This window comes from Octopus bimaculoides, chromosome 1, assembly GCF_046866305.1.
Source record: "Octopus bimaculoides isolate indiv1 chromosome 1, ASM4686630v1, whole genome shotgun sequence".
NCBI lineage: Eukaryota > Metazoa > Mollusca > Cephalopoda > Octopoda > Octopodidae > Octopus > Octopus bimaculoides.
The window spans coordinates 180,210,906-180,228,405 of record NC_142928.1 but is presented as its reverse complement, the minus strand read 5'-3'; the positions used below and the strand labels follow the sequence as shown (position 1 = coordinate 180,228,405).

The 17,500-nt window shown below is 35.7% G+C and overlaps 1 protein-coding gene across 1 annotated transcript in view; it reads left to right on the top strand.

Moving 5' to 3' along the window:
• Positions 1-17,500, top strand: part of LOC106868396 (fatty acid-binding protein homolog 9) — a 151,962-nt gene that overhangs the window by 69,852 nt on the left and 64,610 nt on the right. The window contains exon 2 of the mRNA XM_014913623.3: positions 4,873-5,054. Coding sequence (XP_014769109.1) covers positions 4,873-5,054 — 182 coding nt within the window. The remainder of the gene's footprint in view (positions 1-4,872; positions 5,055-17,500) is intronic.

Genomic DNA, 17,500 nt, shown 5'->3' with positions numbered 1-17,500 from the left:
GTCAGTAAATATATTTCTTCATAAGAGTGGTGCAAAGTTGGCAGAAGAAATAACACTCAGTTGTTGAGAAATAGAAAAGAGAAGTGTGGCGTTAACAGAAGCTGAACTAATCGTAAAAATGTTAAATTTTGAGATTATCTCCCATACTTTCTTTAGCAAAAATTAATAGTTAAGTTAATTGGTTTTCTTTTTCTTCTCATTACTCTTACTTTTGGTCATAGTTCCTCCCGTACAGTTGGCCTGTACATTGAGCAACAAGACGTTTCCAGTAAACCCGGGTTTTTTAGCATCATTACCTGTATCATCCCAGGTGACGCTAAATCGCTTCACCTCTTCTTTGAAGGCGGCGTGCCATCTCTTCTTGTATCCCCCTCACTTCTTTCGTCCCTCTGGTGGTTCCCATTGTGTATCTGTCTTGGAAATTCGTTCTTCTCACTACGGATGTAATTTTAGCCGAACTATTTTGATCAACCGTATTAAAGATGTTGGCACTGATATAAAATCATCGTAGAAATATTGAGTATCACACATTAAAATATTCGATATATAAATCCTTAGAATTGAACTGAGGTGACAGTCATCGAGTGGGAGTAATGTTAATCTCATATAGAAGTTATATGAATGGCTACATATATTTAAGACCTGTTTCAGTCAACAATCCGAATCACATTCCTAATACTTATCAAAAAGACTATATGCTTAACGAATAATATACCATCACGAAACATAGTAAAAATTAAAAAAGACGGGTTGTTTTTCAGTTGCTCTTAAAAATGAGTACGCCTACACAATAGATTCAGTCTAATTGTTTTGTAAAGTATTACAATTTTTGTATAATAAAATTTGTCGCGTCTTACATTATAATAAATATATCTTACATTATGATAAATATATGTAAATTTAATAAATTAGATATACGCAAAGCTCATACTATATACATATACAAAAATAAATGGCATTAGTTTAACTTTTTATTCATTATTTCCATTTCTTAACTCTCTTAACACATTTCTAAAAGGAATCCAAAACAAAAGAATCACCGGTAATCAAAGTGAGTCCGGTGATGGTAATATATGTGTTTATGTTAGTAAATACGTATACTGGTCGACGAATATGAAGGTGACGTTGACGAGATTGAGGTTGATAACGAATTTGATGAAGAAACTCTGTATTCAAAATAATTTAGATCATATAACAACTAATTATTAATATCCACTTGAATGGAAAACTAAAATTGCTTTATATTGAAATTTTATATATTAATTTAAACATCGTATATTAACCTCCTTACGTACTTCCTACCGATTATTGGACGCGTACGGCTGGTACATTCCAGTACTTGGTAATTTGAGTAATATATCTACCAGGGCAAACTTGAATTTAATGAATTTGATAAAATCGTGAACATATGAGAATGAAAACATTTTGTTAACTGGGTTTGTTACGTACATTTCTGCACATTAAAATGTTATAAGAGTAACATTACACTATGAGGTATATATGAAACCAATTTGCATAATTTGTTATAGGAAGAAAGCAAACATCGATTGTGTGCGTGTTATGAGGTTGTAGAAACAAAAAAAAAAAAAAGTAAAATATATAAGCAGTGAATATTTTTATCAGATTTATAAAGTATAATAATAACTGGCACTCCGTCGGTTACGACGATGAGTGTTCCAATTGATCCGATCAATGGAACAGCTTGCTCGTGAAACTGACGTGTAAGTGGCTGAGCACGCCACAAACACGCGTACTCTTAACGTAGTTCTCGGAGAGATTCAGCGTGACACAGGATATATGACTAGGAGCAACATGAAATAAAGTGCCTTACCGCGCCGACGCTAATTGAACTCATGACCTAACGATCGTGAGTCGAATACCCCTGACCATTAAATCACGCACCTTCACACAAAGTACAAAGATAAACTAAATGAAAATACGCATAAATGTACGGGTATATAAATCAAACCTAATTATATATTGCGAAAAACGGATGGTATTTGAATACTATTTTGAATACTATTTTGTGTATTACGAACAACATTCTTTATAACTGATATGTACATTTGACATATTATTACACATATGTATGTAAGCATGTTTGTATGTTCAATATTGTATGTTCATACATAAATACATACCCACACACGCGTACATGTTTTCCCGGGCGTCGAACTGATACACCTTCTTTGCTGTTCCCTCAACTGTTTTTGTTTGTTTTTTTTTTTTGTTTTATTTGGTTTTAATACACCATTGAACCATATGTGTGTGTGTGTGTGTGTGTGTATGTATATATATACATATATATATATACATATATATATATATATATGTGTGTGTGTGTGTGTGTGTGTGTGTGTGTGTGTGTGTGTGTGTGTGTGTGTGTGTGTGTGTGTGTGTATTATAGTATTTTGGGAAGGTCATTACGCCAATAATGATAATATTAGTAGTCAATTGGTTAGTTATTTAATCAACCAATTAATCGACCGCTTGCTTAATCAGTCGGTTAAACAATCAATCAGTTGTTTGTCAAAATCCTTTTGTTGCTATTCATGACCTCATCAACTCACTGATTAAAAAGGCGATCGATTAGCTGGTTGATTAAATAACTAACCAATTAACAAATAATAAAGAACGAAACTTAACCAGGGTGTTTGCTTTTTACTGAAGTAATAATCCTCTCGAGATTCAACAAAATTTGTTTCAACACACGAGTTCACATTTAAAGTCTTCCAAACTAAATCCAAAACGAAAAGTGTGTGTGTGTGCGGTGTTACGTATGTATATGTATGTATATATGTCTGTATATATAGTTAAAACAATAGAAAATAGAATAACTGAGGCTACATTCCATCTGAAAACGGGACTGATCTTTCATACATATAACTACAGCTGCAAGAGGATATCTGATTGAATGTGAAAAGTGCATAGAAGCAGAAGAGAATGGTGTTGTTTGGTATGTAAAGAACGATTTGGAATAGCTTATTGAAAGAGTAAACGCATCCCAGATCACAGATGTTGAAGAAAAGATTAAAACTGGCGGAAAGAAAGGTTGACTGACGAACAAAAGAATGTATTGGTCAAGTTAAAAGCGATTTGGGGATGGAGTAGGCCAGAAAACAAAAATCAACGGTGTGGCTAACGAAACTTTCCATGAAGCTTGAAACTGAAGCTTTGATCTTTACAGCATAGATTTTCGAATAAACTATATCAATTTCCAACACAATAATTCTTGCTCATGAATGACTTAAAACCATCAACTAGAAATGATAATAATCAGCAGTAAAGCTTAAAGAAACCATTATAAGGATCCAGCACATATAAAGTATGAGACTAAGTGACTTATAATGATAAGGCCAAATTTTCTAATCTAAGATTATCTGTAAAATACTTAGAGAAGTCAAATTTTCAGGTTAGATAATCTGTTTTGATACTTTAATACAGTGGCTCGGAACCTTTTCTAGATCACAGCCCACTTTCACCGAATGATGTTTTATAAAGGATACCACTCTCCGTGTTTTGACGAAATAAAATCAAATTATTTAATCAAACAACTGATTTTGCACATTGGTTTGTTATCTATATTTTCTGGTACTATCTCATAATTTGCGTAAACTAGTGTCTTCCATGTTGAAATTTTATGAAAATTACTAAAGGCGAGGAGTTATGTGATGAATTACATTCGTCCTTGGGGCATCATCAGTCATATTCTGATAACACAATACCCTGATAACACAATACCCTGCTCATATGTTATTCCCAGCAAAGATTTGTATAATGTATTTAAAAAGTTTAAGTACTCTAACTGGTTTAAATTTTTTTTTTATTCACGACTCTTCTGAACACCTAATGTCCCCGTAATGCCGCCTTTATATTTGTCGCTATAGATTAAGATAATTTGCAAAGATATCTGCCTCGAGTATATGAAATTTTTTGATGCAAGTCTCAATATTTGATTTCATTCTGAGATAATTTTCGAACGCATGTCTCTCCAAAACACACAATTCCTCGTCCATTTCCTATATTATTAGATTGATAAATTATCAAAGCGTGTTGTAGTTTGCAGGAAGAATTTGCGGAATATATGAAAACGGCGAATTAGCGCCTTGTGTTAATGCAATGAGGGGAAAGATTAGGCATGAATATTATATTATATATATAATGCAATATAATTATACTATATAATATTGTATTATATACATGTAGGTATGTATGTATGTATGTATAAGTAAAGAGTGGAATAACATTATTCCATGGTTTACAATTGTTTCAACAACATGAAGTGAACAATTATACATGGATGATAAAGAAGATTTAATCATGCATGTTATGCAATGTATATCACACAATAGCATTGGCAATTGTTTTTGTGGGGGAACCATTTGCATACATACAGACTTACATACATACATGCACATACACACATACACATACATTGATACATACATACATACATACATACATACATACATACATACATACATACATACATACATACATACATGTGTGGTGGGGTGGTTGAAATATCCTTTTTACAAATGTGATTGCTGTAATCTTGTCACAGCAACGAAGCTAGAAATCCTCTTGTTCCCTTTACATTTTGATAGGGATTATTTCTGAAAGAATTATAAGATTGTTAAACATTTTAGCGTTGAAGTCCAATCTTTATATTAGTTCTTCTTTACAACAGAACTCCTCCCAACTGCGTTGCCATGGCTCTCTAAATTACTGTCTTTAGATAAACGACCTGTTTCGAATAACGCATGCAAACTTATGATATTCTTAATATTGTTTTATTTTGTTTGTTTTTTCACTCCTTTTAGCTATATCTTTTTAACATATTACATTTTTAATTATTTCTCTACTACACAGGACTGCCCGCCGAGAAGAAGGAGTGGTATAGAGCAGCCCGTACAGAGATTGAATACAAAAAACTGAGTGATGATACCTGGGAAATCAATGTTGGTATTGTAGGAGTACCCAAGGGAAGAACATTCAAGTTCAAATTCGGTCAGACTTATGAATCAGCTTCCATTGACGGATCTCCGATGCAGGTAAATTACAAAGCTTAATTATAACATTGGTAATTCTATCGATTATTATTATTGAGTGACAGAGCAGAGCATGCCATCAAAGTAACACTGGGATACAAATATACAAAGCCCAGTACATCCATTATGACTACCCGTCTGTTAAGGGTACACCAGGCACATGTATCACAACCATATGTGCGCAAGATAAACAGCTCATGACCTTGCAGGTGAGGCCCAGTTAGATTTTTTTCTTCAGGTCAAGTAGCCTATCCCACTCAAAAAGTCCCTGGATAACGGTTTTTAAGGAGTTTAACAGAACGCTCATGTTCCCAAAAGTGAATTATTGAATTATTCAAACCCCAAAGAATTCCTTTCAACACATGGTTATGATGCTCCCCCACTACTTCTGCTCATGATCAGAGACGCACATATCGTCGGCCACCAAGGGACATGCTCAACTGATTAAGGTCAAACAACTGACAAGCAAATCTGTGGTATTGAGCAGAATATTTGCTGTAGCCCATCTTTTATACCAAGACAAAACATGTACATAACACTTTCAAAGCCAGTGCCTGGTATTGTATCAGGGCATTTATTATTATTATTATTATTATTATTATTATTATTATTATTATTATTATTATTATTATTATATTTTACTTGTCGGAGCTCTCGATCTTGCTTGCTCCGGTTAATTCTGTGAGAGCGGACGGCAACATGTCAAAGGTTTCACAAGGTCTCTCGGGTTCTCTTTCCACGAATTATCAGACTTGGTACCTAGATTTTAAATATTGTGGATGATACTCAACAACCAAGTACCAATCTCAAATTCCTCACTGTCCCTAATAGATCAGTTTTTTTTTAGCGTGCTCTATCCTTATGCCAAACCCAATTTCTCCAACATATTTCTCGAACTTCGTTGTTAAAGCTCCGAGTGCCCCTACAACTACTGGGATGACCACGGAAAACCCTCAAATATGAATTAGAAGCAGCTCGAGGGGTATAAACAATATCGAATACACATTCACAAGGTATGTGTTTTGCTGTCTATGACTATATGCAAAATGGTGTAAGAACTATCTGCTGGTATATCCCAACCACGTGATTTTAGGTAGGGTTCACGCCCATTACGCACACCTTGGAAAACGGTCTTTTATTGTTGGCCTGGGTCGACCAATGCCTTGTCAGTGAATTTTATTGCTGAAAACTGTGTCCTGTGTATGTATGTGAGAGCTCGCATGTCTTTGTGTTTGTCTCTATACCGCTTGTCATCCTCCTAACATAACGGTCCGGCAAAAGGGACTGATATAAGTACAGGAGCCGATTTGTCCGACTAAACTCTTCAATAGGTGCTCCAGTATGGCCACACTCCAGTGACTGAAACAAGTAAAAGAGCTGTTATAAAAGTGTGTAATATGTCGCTGTATAGGTGTCTACGAGTGCAGTCATACTTTTAGATATTCGAGATTTGGACATGTTCCAAATTCCATCGTAGAGTGTTATAACTGAAGTCTTGAATCTTTAGTCAGAAACCAAATGAATTAAATTCATTCGGATGTTTTTATCGTGCTTTCATGATTTCATTGTTTATGCAGCTGCTTCTAAAACAGAGCAGAATACCTGCCTAGAAAGCCCTACACAGATGCTTTCTTTCTTATGAATGAATGCATTCGTTTGTATCCGTGTATGTCAGTTAAACGCCGGTAAATACTCGTTCATACAAACGCACAGAAGGTAATAGTTCGCAGAAGTTCTAAATAGTTGCCAGCTTGCCTTTCTTTCTTCTAAAACAGGAAGAATACCAAAGTTCGAAACGTTTCATTTTTTTACCTTTTTCGCTTTCTATAATTCTGCATTCGATTCACAGAAAAGTACTGTTGTATTCTTCTTGTTTTTTTTCTTTATTGGCGAAGCTGGATGTGTTTTGAAACCTCCGTGAGTTTGTGTCTTACCTCTCTTTAGTTTTTGTTGATTTTTCTTGTTCTAATTTATCTCACAATCGACCAGAACCAATAACGACTGATCAACCATTCTTATAATTTCCACCATTACTATTAACAGCAGCACAAATAAAAAAAATAAAAATAACAATTAACAAATCCAAAGTTACCGGTTACGCAAACGCTGTGCGACAGGACGAATGTCACAGGAATTAAAATACGTTAAAAACCTCCTGACAAGGTGTAGCCGAAAGTAGGATTTCGTACTCTAGAGTTTGTCCGACAAGAAGCCAGCCTGAAATCTGTAACTTATAAAACGGTTGGAATAAAAAGCCAGAAAATGGAATCGGCGAACACAAATAGAAAAAAGCTTCTGGCCAATCTGGAGAACTAAAACGTTTGGGAGGAAAATGCTTGTTGTTGTTGTTGTTAAAGCAGAGAACTGACAAAATCGTTAGCACGCCGAGTGAAATGCTTTAGCGGCAATTCGTGTCTTTACGCTCTGGACTGGACTTTGCCTTTCATTCTTTCGGGGTCGATAAAGTAAATACCAGTTGAGCACTGGGGTCAATGTAATCGACTAGTCCCCTCCCACCAAATTTCAGGACTTGTGCATTTAGTAGAAAAGATTATTATTATCATCATTGTTGTTGTTGAGTGAGAGAGCAGTGCATGCCATCAAAGTGACACAGGTAAAATATACGAAGCCCATTATACCCATCATGACTACCCGTCTGATAAGGGTACGCCAGGCACATGCATCACAATCATATGTGCGCGACATGGTAATCTCATATCAAGATAAACAGCGCATGACCTTACAGGTGGGGCCCAGTTAGAATTTTCTTCAGGTCGAGAAGCCCATCCCACTCAATAGGTCCCTGAATAAGGGTTGTTTAATGATGTCTTACGAAACACCCATGTTTCCAGAGGTGAATTATTTAGACCCCAAAGAATTCCTCTCAACACATGATTATTACACTACCCCACTACTTCTGCTCGTAATCAGAGATGCACATATCGTCAGCCACCAAAGAACATGCTCAACTGATTAAGGTCAAACAACTGACAAGCAAATCTGTGGTATTGAGCAGAATATTTGCTGTAGTCCATCTTTTATACCAAGGCAAAACAATATACATGATATCACTTCCAATCAACCATGAGAGCCACTACCTGGTACTGCATCAGGGCATTTATTATTATTATTATTATCATTATTATTATTATTATTATCATTATTATTATTATTTTATGTTTGACTTTTGTTTTGCATTTGTACAAGTTGGATCCAAGTCTCACCCAGAGACCTCAAGAGACAACAAGTTAGAAGTTCATGTAGGTGTTATGCCTAGAGTACCATATATTTGGATTTGTACAGTTTTGTTCAAGTGAATGTTTAAGAAACCATAAGAAAGTTATGTGTTTGCTTTAAAATTTGAGATCACATAGACAGTATTTTACGTAGGATATGGGCAGTTCCCATGAGCACTATCTTTTGAACTTCAGCCATTTTGGGGTTTCCTGGAATCTGATCTAGGTAGTAATCAGCCCGTTTCGCTGTCATTCCCAGGGCACCTATGACAATAGGTAATGTTTTCGTCTTCAGATTCCACATTTTGCTAATTTCTATTTCAAGATCTTTATATTTGCTCAGTTTTTGGTAGGTCTTGACAGATACGTTCATTATTATTATTATTATTATTATTATTATTATTATTATTATTATTATTATTATTATTATTCTTTGTCATCAATTTCATCGTCAGCAACATTATTGCTGTCGTCTTATTTTTCCTCCTATTCCTTAAGACGAGGTTTCATCCTATAGTTCCCGTGCTAATGAGGCAGAGATGAAACGAAGGAAACATGTATACTTACATGTGCGTTTACGCATACGTGTGTGTGTCTGTGTGTGTGTGCACGTGTGTCTCCGTGTGCACTCATATGCGTTGTAGCTTCTCAAGGAGATAGTAATTATTATTTCATTCTCTAATTTGTGTACACTTAAGTTTACTGTTTAGATTTTTCCTTTCCGTCAGCAAAATTTAATTGACTATTGAAATTTTATATGCATTTCCTTAATGATCAGCAAATTAGACATTAACTGTGCATCAATAATAATCCAAAATTATGTTTCTAAAGTACGTAACAGATCAAGTACGTAACAGATCAAGTACGTAACAGATCAAGTACGTAGTCGTATAGGTAATAAGTTCAAATTTCCTCAATATAAAATCTTCCTCTGTGTGATTACATAAGCCTCATAGACTGAATCTTTAACATCGATCCTTTAGAGTGTCCCTTAATATTTGTTTCCTTCTTTGTAACATCATTTCTAACCAGTTATAATTTTAACGATTAAATACTTATGTCAGATGTATTATGTCTACAGAAAAAGCTAGTAAACTATTCTTGTGCAAAGCTTCATTCAAATCAAAGCATGTTTAAGTGCAAATGTGGATTTTATTCTTAAGAAATTCAAACTAATTTGCAGCAAGACTTTATTCATGATGTGTTATTTGGAAATATAACTTACGGATTATCATTGATGTACAGTTCACTGTATAATTTGCTGATTATTAGCAGAACCCGTATAAAATTTCAATTGTGAATTAAGTTTCGCCAATTGAAAGGACAAATCTAAACTAAAAGCAATAAATAAAAACATATCCCTGAAAGAAATAATCCTTTATACTAGAGGTACAAGGCCTGAAAATTGTAGGGGGATTTCTAGTTGATTACATCGACTCCAATGCTCAACTGGTACTTATTTTATTGGTTCCGATAGGATAGAAGACAAAGTCGACCTGGTCGTAACTTAAACTCAGAACCAAAGAGCCGGAAGAAATGCCGCTGAGCATTTTGTCCGACGCGGTATCGATTCTGCCAGCTCGCCACTTTAACAAAAAAGGAAATAATAATTAATGTCTCCAGCAGAAGCTACAACTTAGCACTCATTAATGAAACACAACTTTATATTATATCATATCATATGAATAATAGGAATTTAGAGCAAGAATAATCGTGTTTCTCTTTGTTTCGATTCAATCGTTATATCTTCCGGGCATCAAGTATTATGTATTCACTTAAAAATTTCAAAAGAAAAGGAAACGATATGAATTGAATTTTGACGTTAAATTCTACAAATATACACAGATGAGGGAGTGATCTCGGAACGATTGTCAGTATATAACAGATATAAAATATATATGAGGGCATTAATAGCTATCTTTCAGTTTATTGATAACATTTAGTTGTTAGTCGCACTAAAAACGTAAACGATAATCATTTGTAATTCATTAGAAAGGAACCATATGCAAACGGAAGGAAAGGACCTTTAAATTATCACATTTTAGATCGAATTCATTACCTTTTGAACCACTTCAGGGAAAATAACAAAACTGGCTTACGACGTAACAGAATACAAATCCAGTTTTGACTAGTATGACATATGCCACTGGCCATTTGCAGAGACATGTCAATATTATAACGCAAACTTTCAGCTGACTCAGCCACCAAGTCAAATGTATTGTAGACATAGTAAAATATATTATAGACATTGAGGAATCCTGTCTTCATGTTTTGTCTGTCACACAAGCATCCATTCAGACATCTACAGTTTATGTAAGAACAAGATTTTGCGGAGAAGAAATTTCTTATTTGAAGTCCCAGTTAATGTCGACCGAAAACTTCTATAACAATGTACAGGAAATATGTTATCGAAAGTTGGTGCCGCTGCCTATGGAACAACAAACGGTGACGCATGGATGGTTACTGACAAAGCTCCCTCATAAGACCACCGTCATACAGATCTTATCAACAAATACAGTGAGGCGCCTCCGAGAATGTTGCAAACTAAAGCTATTTGGATAATGTAAATAAATACAAGATTCCTCGTCGTCATATCTTCATTATGAATTCCTAAGTATGTAATATAATGATAATAACCTCTAACCAGTGACGTTATGGATAACACATTGGGTTCATGTTTAATGTACTTTTAGACATGTATGCTCACACAAGCATATGTGCGCGTATGCATGTTCATATATGTGTGTGTATGTATGCATGTATATATATATATATATATATATATATATATATATATATATATATATATATATATATATATATATATATATATATATATATATATATATGTATATATATATATACATACATACATACATACATACATACATACATACATATACATATATAAATGCATGTGCTTCTGTGTATATGTGTGCGTGCATATATGTGTTTCCGTGCATATGTATTCCTATATATAGATATATATATGTATACATATGTATGTATATATGTGTATATATACGTATATACGTGGAGGCGCAATGCCCCAGTGGTTAGGGCAGCGGACTCGCGGTCATAGGATCGCGATTTCTATTCCCAGACCGGGCGTTGTGAGTGTTTAATGAGCGAAAACACCTAAAGCTCCACGAGGTTCCGGTAGGGGATGGTGGTGAACCCTGCTGTACTCTTTCGCCACAACTTTCTCTCACTCTTTCTTCCTGTTTATGTTGTGCCTGTAATTCAAAAGGGTCGGCCTTGTCACACTGTGTCACGCTGAATATCCCCGAGAACCACGTTAAGGGTACACGTGTCTGTGGAGTTCTCAGCCACTTGCACGTTAATTTCACGAGCAGGCTGTTCCGTTGATCGGATCAACTGGAACCCTCGACGTCGTAAGCGACGGAGTGCCAGCAAAAAAAAAAAAAACATCTTTGTTGATTTTTCCTCTTTCTCTTACTTTGTCCTCAGACTGATTCAGAATTAAGACTAATTCAGAATTGAATCATCACTGTGTCGGACAAATGCTTTGCGGTATTGTGTTCGTCTGCACGTTCTGAGTTCAAATTCCCCCTAGGTCGACTTTTACTTTCATCCTTTCGGGGTCGATAAAATAAATACCAATTAAGCACTGGCAGCTGCCCCAAAATTTCGGGCTTTGCGCTCATTGTGGAAAGCTGGCCGAATCATTAGCACACCGGGTGAAATGCTTAACGACGTTTCGTCCGTCTCTACATTCTGAGTTCAAATTCAGAAAAAGGTCGACTTTTCCTTTCATTTGTTCGGGGTTGATAAAATAAGTGCCAGTTGGACGCTTGGGTCGATGTAATCGACTTAGCCTCTGCCCCCGAACCTGTTGGCCTTGTACCAATATTTGAAACCATTGTTGTTTTTGTTGTTGCTTTCTTTGTCGTTGCTGCTGCTGCTGCTGTTTCAATTTGTATCTTCAGAGACTTCTTGCTGTTTGCACTAATTAATTTTTCATCACACAGCAGAACTGTCTTCAGTTCTCATTATAGAGTCGTTAAAGCTATCAGAAGTTTGTAAACTGAATCGTTTCCAGTGTGAAATACAATTTATGATCTCTTCAACCCTTCCATAGTATCCAGGGTAACATTTCGTTTCCAATTATTGCGGTTGTTATGATACCAGATCGCTCCCGTTTATTCTCTTTCTTTCTCGTTCTTTCAATTTCACTCACTTCCTCTCTCTCTCTCTCTCTCTCTCTCTCTCTCTCTCTCTCTCTCTCTCTCTCTCTCTCTTTATCTCTCTCTCTCTTTCTCTCTCTCTCTCTCTCTCTCTCTCTTTCTTTCTTTCTCTCTTGCTCCTTTTCTTTTTTAGTCAGCCAATTACACGCTCCTGACAACGTTAAGAGATACTACTTTGGCGGTACTAACAACACTAACAACAATGACAATAACACAACACGGTTGATAATAATGATGATGTTAATGAAGATGATGATGATGTTGATGATGATGGTGATGGTTGTGGTGGTGGTGGTTTTGGAGATGGTGGGTGTTGCCATATCGGGGAGGGCAACAGCAGCAACAACAACAACAACAACAACGACAACAACAACAACAATAATAATAATAATAATAATAATAATAATAATAATAATAATAATAATAATAATAATAATAATGATAATAATAATAATGATAATAATAATAATAATATACTCGTTTTACTGGAAGCACAAGGCCTCGAATTTAGGGAAAGAGATTAAGTCGATTACATCGACGCCAGTGCGTAACTGGTACTTATTTAATCGACCCCGAAAGGATGAAAGACAAAAATCGACCTCAGCGGAATTTGAATTCTGAATAAAAACAGCTGAAGAGAAGTTACAAAGGAAAACAACAAAAACAAGAGATAGCCAAAAACTCCTAAACAGGAAAGGCAGCTACTTAGAGTGAATCGAGGAATCTCAAAGACCCTCGCTTATTCTGGCAATCATGGGCAAGTTCCGTCTTTTAGCTGTCATTTCCCAATTGGCAGGCGCATGCTTAGATTAGGCCGAAACCCAAGACCAGTCAGAAATCAATATAAGGACGAAAACCAACACCATGGTGGTCTCTGAGATCGAATAAAAATTTGACGAATTCAATAAAAACTGAAGATAGTCGCCTAGAGTAATCCGGGAGAAACACCCCTACATCCACATTATACAGATAGTCCCACATTATACAGATAATCCGCATAGTATTCAGTAGTCACTAGAATATAACCTGCCAGTCTCTACAGACCCTGTGGCTACTTGTTACTTCTTAATTTTTGCGCTCTCCAGCTACTCGCATTTTGTCCAAACGTGGCAAATAGCCATGGAACTTTTATCTTTGGTTTGTTTCAGCTATTTTCTTTTTGGCTGCGGCCATGCTGGGGCACTGCTTGGAAGGGTTTTAGTCAAACAAATCAACCCCAAGATTTAATTTTGAAAGCCTAGTACTTGTGCTAGCGGTCTCTTATGTCGAACCGCTAAGTTATGGAGAGGTGAACACACTAACACCAGTTGTCGAGTGGTGATGGAGGACAGACCCAAAGACACACACATACATACATACATACATACATACATACATACATACATACATACATACATACATGCACACATACATGCGACGGGCTTCTTTCAGTTTCCGTCCACCAAATCCTCTCACAACGTTTTGGTCGGCCTGGGGCTATAGTAGAAGACATTTACCCAATGTTCAACGAGGTGGGACCAAACCCAAGACCATGTGGTTGAGAAGCAAGCTTCTTACCACCTATAAATCCACGCCTGCACTTATATGAGAATTTTTATAAATTCCCTTCGTTATGATTTTTGAGTTTCATCTATATTACACGACCAGCTCCACCTGTTTGTTCTCTTATCTCAACTTAATTTTAAATACAAAACACACACTTCCATCTGCCCTGTGCTGAACATAATTCTTGCTGTCTATCAGCCAGGGAGTTCTCTAACTACTCCTTCTAAAACATAATGAAACCTTCTCTACTTTTTCAGGATGCAAGTGTGTCTCTTTCGTCTCTGATTTGTCTTTGATAAAATCGTCAGGCCAGGAGGCATGGTTTTGTGTAACTTACCTTTTTTATTATTATCATTATTTTGGAAGCTGACTTCATTATCAATTTCTTTCTGGGTAACAACGGTCGCAAACAAATAATTACAATTATAGCCTTTGTTTTGTTTTGTTTTTTTTTTGGGGGGGGGGGGTTTCTTCAGAATTTACAGTTTTGCTACTTGTGCTTGCTGAAGTATAACTGACTGTTTTAAAAATGTGTTTGTCTGCTCAATTGTCATATATTGCTTATTTTCCTTCCGAACAATTTTTATCAAGATTTCGGGAGGCCCCTTGACCATCGCCAACTTTAAGGCTTGTACCTCTTCTTGCTCCTCCACAAGAAGCTATATTAAAGCACGAATAAATAATGTTTACAAAAATATAAACTACAAGGTGTCCACAAAGTCTGGTTACATGGGATTAACACATACTTTAAGAAATTATTTTTTCTTATACTTAATTGTTTATGTTATGATTTTATTTGCTCAATATACCCAGACTTTGTGGACACCCTGTATTAAAAAATGTTTCAGAAATCACAAATTTCTAAAACCTTTGTGGCCAAAACTGAGACCCAAAAAATTGCTTTCAACCAATTTATACGTACTAAACATAGATCGTCTCCGGAGCCGTGTTAGACATGTCCGTTCATCAAACACAGCAACAACAATAATAATAACTACAATAAGGCGGCGAGCGTCTTTACGTTCTGAGTTCAAATTCCGCCGAAGTCGACGGAATTTCACGTATTATTAATCCCAATTGGTTGGGATTAGTTGTTCAACCATGTGGAATGATGATAATGATGATGAGAAGGAGGAGGAAGAGGAGGGGGGATGACGACGACGACGACGATGACGATTATGTTATTGATTGTATAGTTTCCTGCACTTGAAGTTTTGTGTTCCTCTAAGTGATATATAAGTACTCAAACTTGTCTATATTAAAGGCTACATTAAAGATATATACCTTTAGATATATAATCATATTTGGAAGAAAGGATTTTCAGATAATATCTAAGTAAATGGAGGAAGAAAGGGATCAGAATGATAGAGCATAAAGTTATATTTGGTTTTGTTGCTCCAGGCTTCGACTTCAAATCCAGCCAACATCAAACCTGTCTTTCGTTCTTTGAGGTTGTGCGAATCTATGTAGATATGTACAAGGTACGTTCAAAAATATACGATTCTATATTTTCCCGCCAAAACTAATGCTGCGCGGGAAAAATCCTTTGGTTGGGAGGTGAGGTCAATTTTCCTGTGCATGCGTGAAAGTTTTCGCGCCAGTGGGCCGCGTCAGTTCCCGTCTGTTACGCCTATAGTACACACGGATACTTTTTGAGCTCACCTCGTATAGCTGGGACAATCTATGTGCAGTCAAACTGCATTGAAATATATCTGGATCGTTCTACAGAAATATAGCTGGATCGGTTTATGTAGAAATATAGCTGGATCAACCTATGTAGATATATAGCGGGGCCAATCTGTGTAGAAATATTGCTGAGTCAATCTATACAGATATATAGCTGGATCAATCTCTACAGAAATATAGCTGGGTCAATCTACGTAGAAATACGGCTGGGTCAATCTACGTAGAAATACGGCTGGGTCAATCTACGTAGAAATACGGCTGGGTCAATCTACGTAGAAATACGGCTGGGTCAACCTATGTACATATATAGCTGGGTCAATTTATGTAAAAAAATATGGCTGGGTCAACCTATGCAGACAAATATAGCTGAGTCACTATTTGAGAAGCTAGGACACTGTACCAGCAGATCTATACACGTCTAACGATATTCAATATTTGTTCCATGTTGCTCTTGAACTGGATCCTATAATTTCCTTTCATCCCTTCTATCTCGTGCAAAAATATTCTGTTCTCAAGATAAAGCTTCAAATATCCTTTGAAGTTCTATGATCTTTTACTTGAAATTCATTCTTTCGACGTGTTTTTCACTCTGCCTCTTTTAACTCTCCTCCTCCCTCTCCTCCCCCTCTATCTTTCTCCATCTTTTTTATTTATTGGATGGACTATCGATTTATTTATATGTTTTTTTTTTCCCTTTTTCTCTCTATCAACATTTTATTCCATGTACCTATAAGTATGTAAGTCTTAACCCAACTTGTTAGATCTCTCTTCTCCCTCTTTCTTTCTCTCTCTCCCTCTCTCTTTCTCTCTCTCTCTCTTTCTTCCTCCAGGCTTCTCTTTATACATATATATATATATACATACACACACACACACACACACACACGCACACAGAGATGGCGAGAGAGTATATATGTTCCTCTTTTATAGCTTACTCTCTTTTTTCTCAGCTTCTTAACTTGCTCAACTCTCTCACACCCATATACGCATACACACACGCACACATGCACACGCGCGTGTGTGTGTGTGTGTGTGTGTGTGTGTGTGTGTTTATAAAATACACATACTTTCTTACTTTCTGTTGGTTTGCTTTATTCGCAATTCATATCTATCTGTTCGGCCATTTTCTGTCCGTTTCTTGATCTTTTCTTTACATGCACTATGCACTATGCACTATGCACTATGCACTATGCACTAAGCACGTTAGCATCTCATATGTACGTGTGTAGATGTATATATATATATATATATAAACAATACATGAGTATATGCATATATATGTATATATATATATATATGTATGTATATATATATATATATATATATATATATATATATATATATATATATATATATATATATATATATATATATATATATATATATATAAGCACATACATAATAACATACATATGTACGCGTGTGTTTGTATGTGTGCTATATATATATATTGAAAATTTAGAAATAGCAGTCAAAGAACTACTGATTCTAAACTACAATTTTTTCTCTAACGGATGGCGATACTTATGGCACACATAGAACAAAAAACAGAAGAGAAAATAAAAACAAACCTGCCATTAGTTAATCATGTACGACGTTTCATGGTTAAGAATATAAAAACTATTCTTTGCCAATCATCAGCATGATGTACGATAAATCTGAAAATGTCTATATACTCATGGGCATTTGACCATGCGACATCAAAATCACATGAGGAAAGGCATTCACAAAATTTATCGGCTAGTAAGTTCAACAATTCACCCCAAGAAATTTA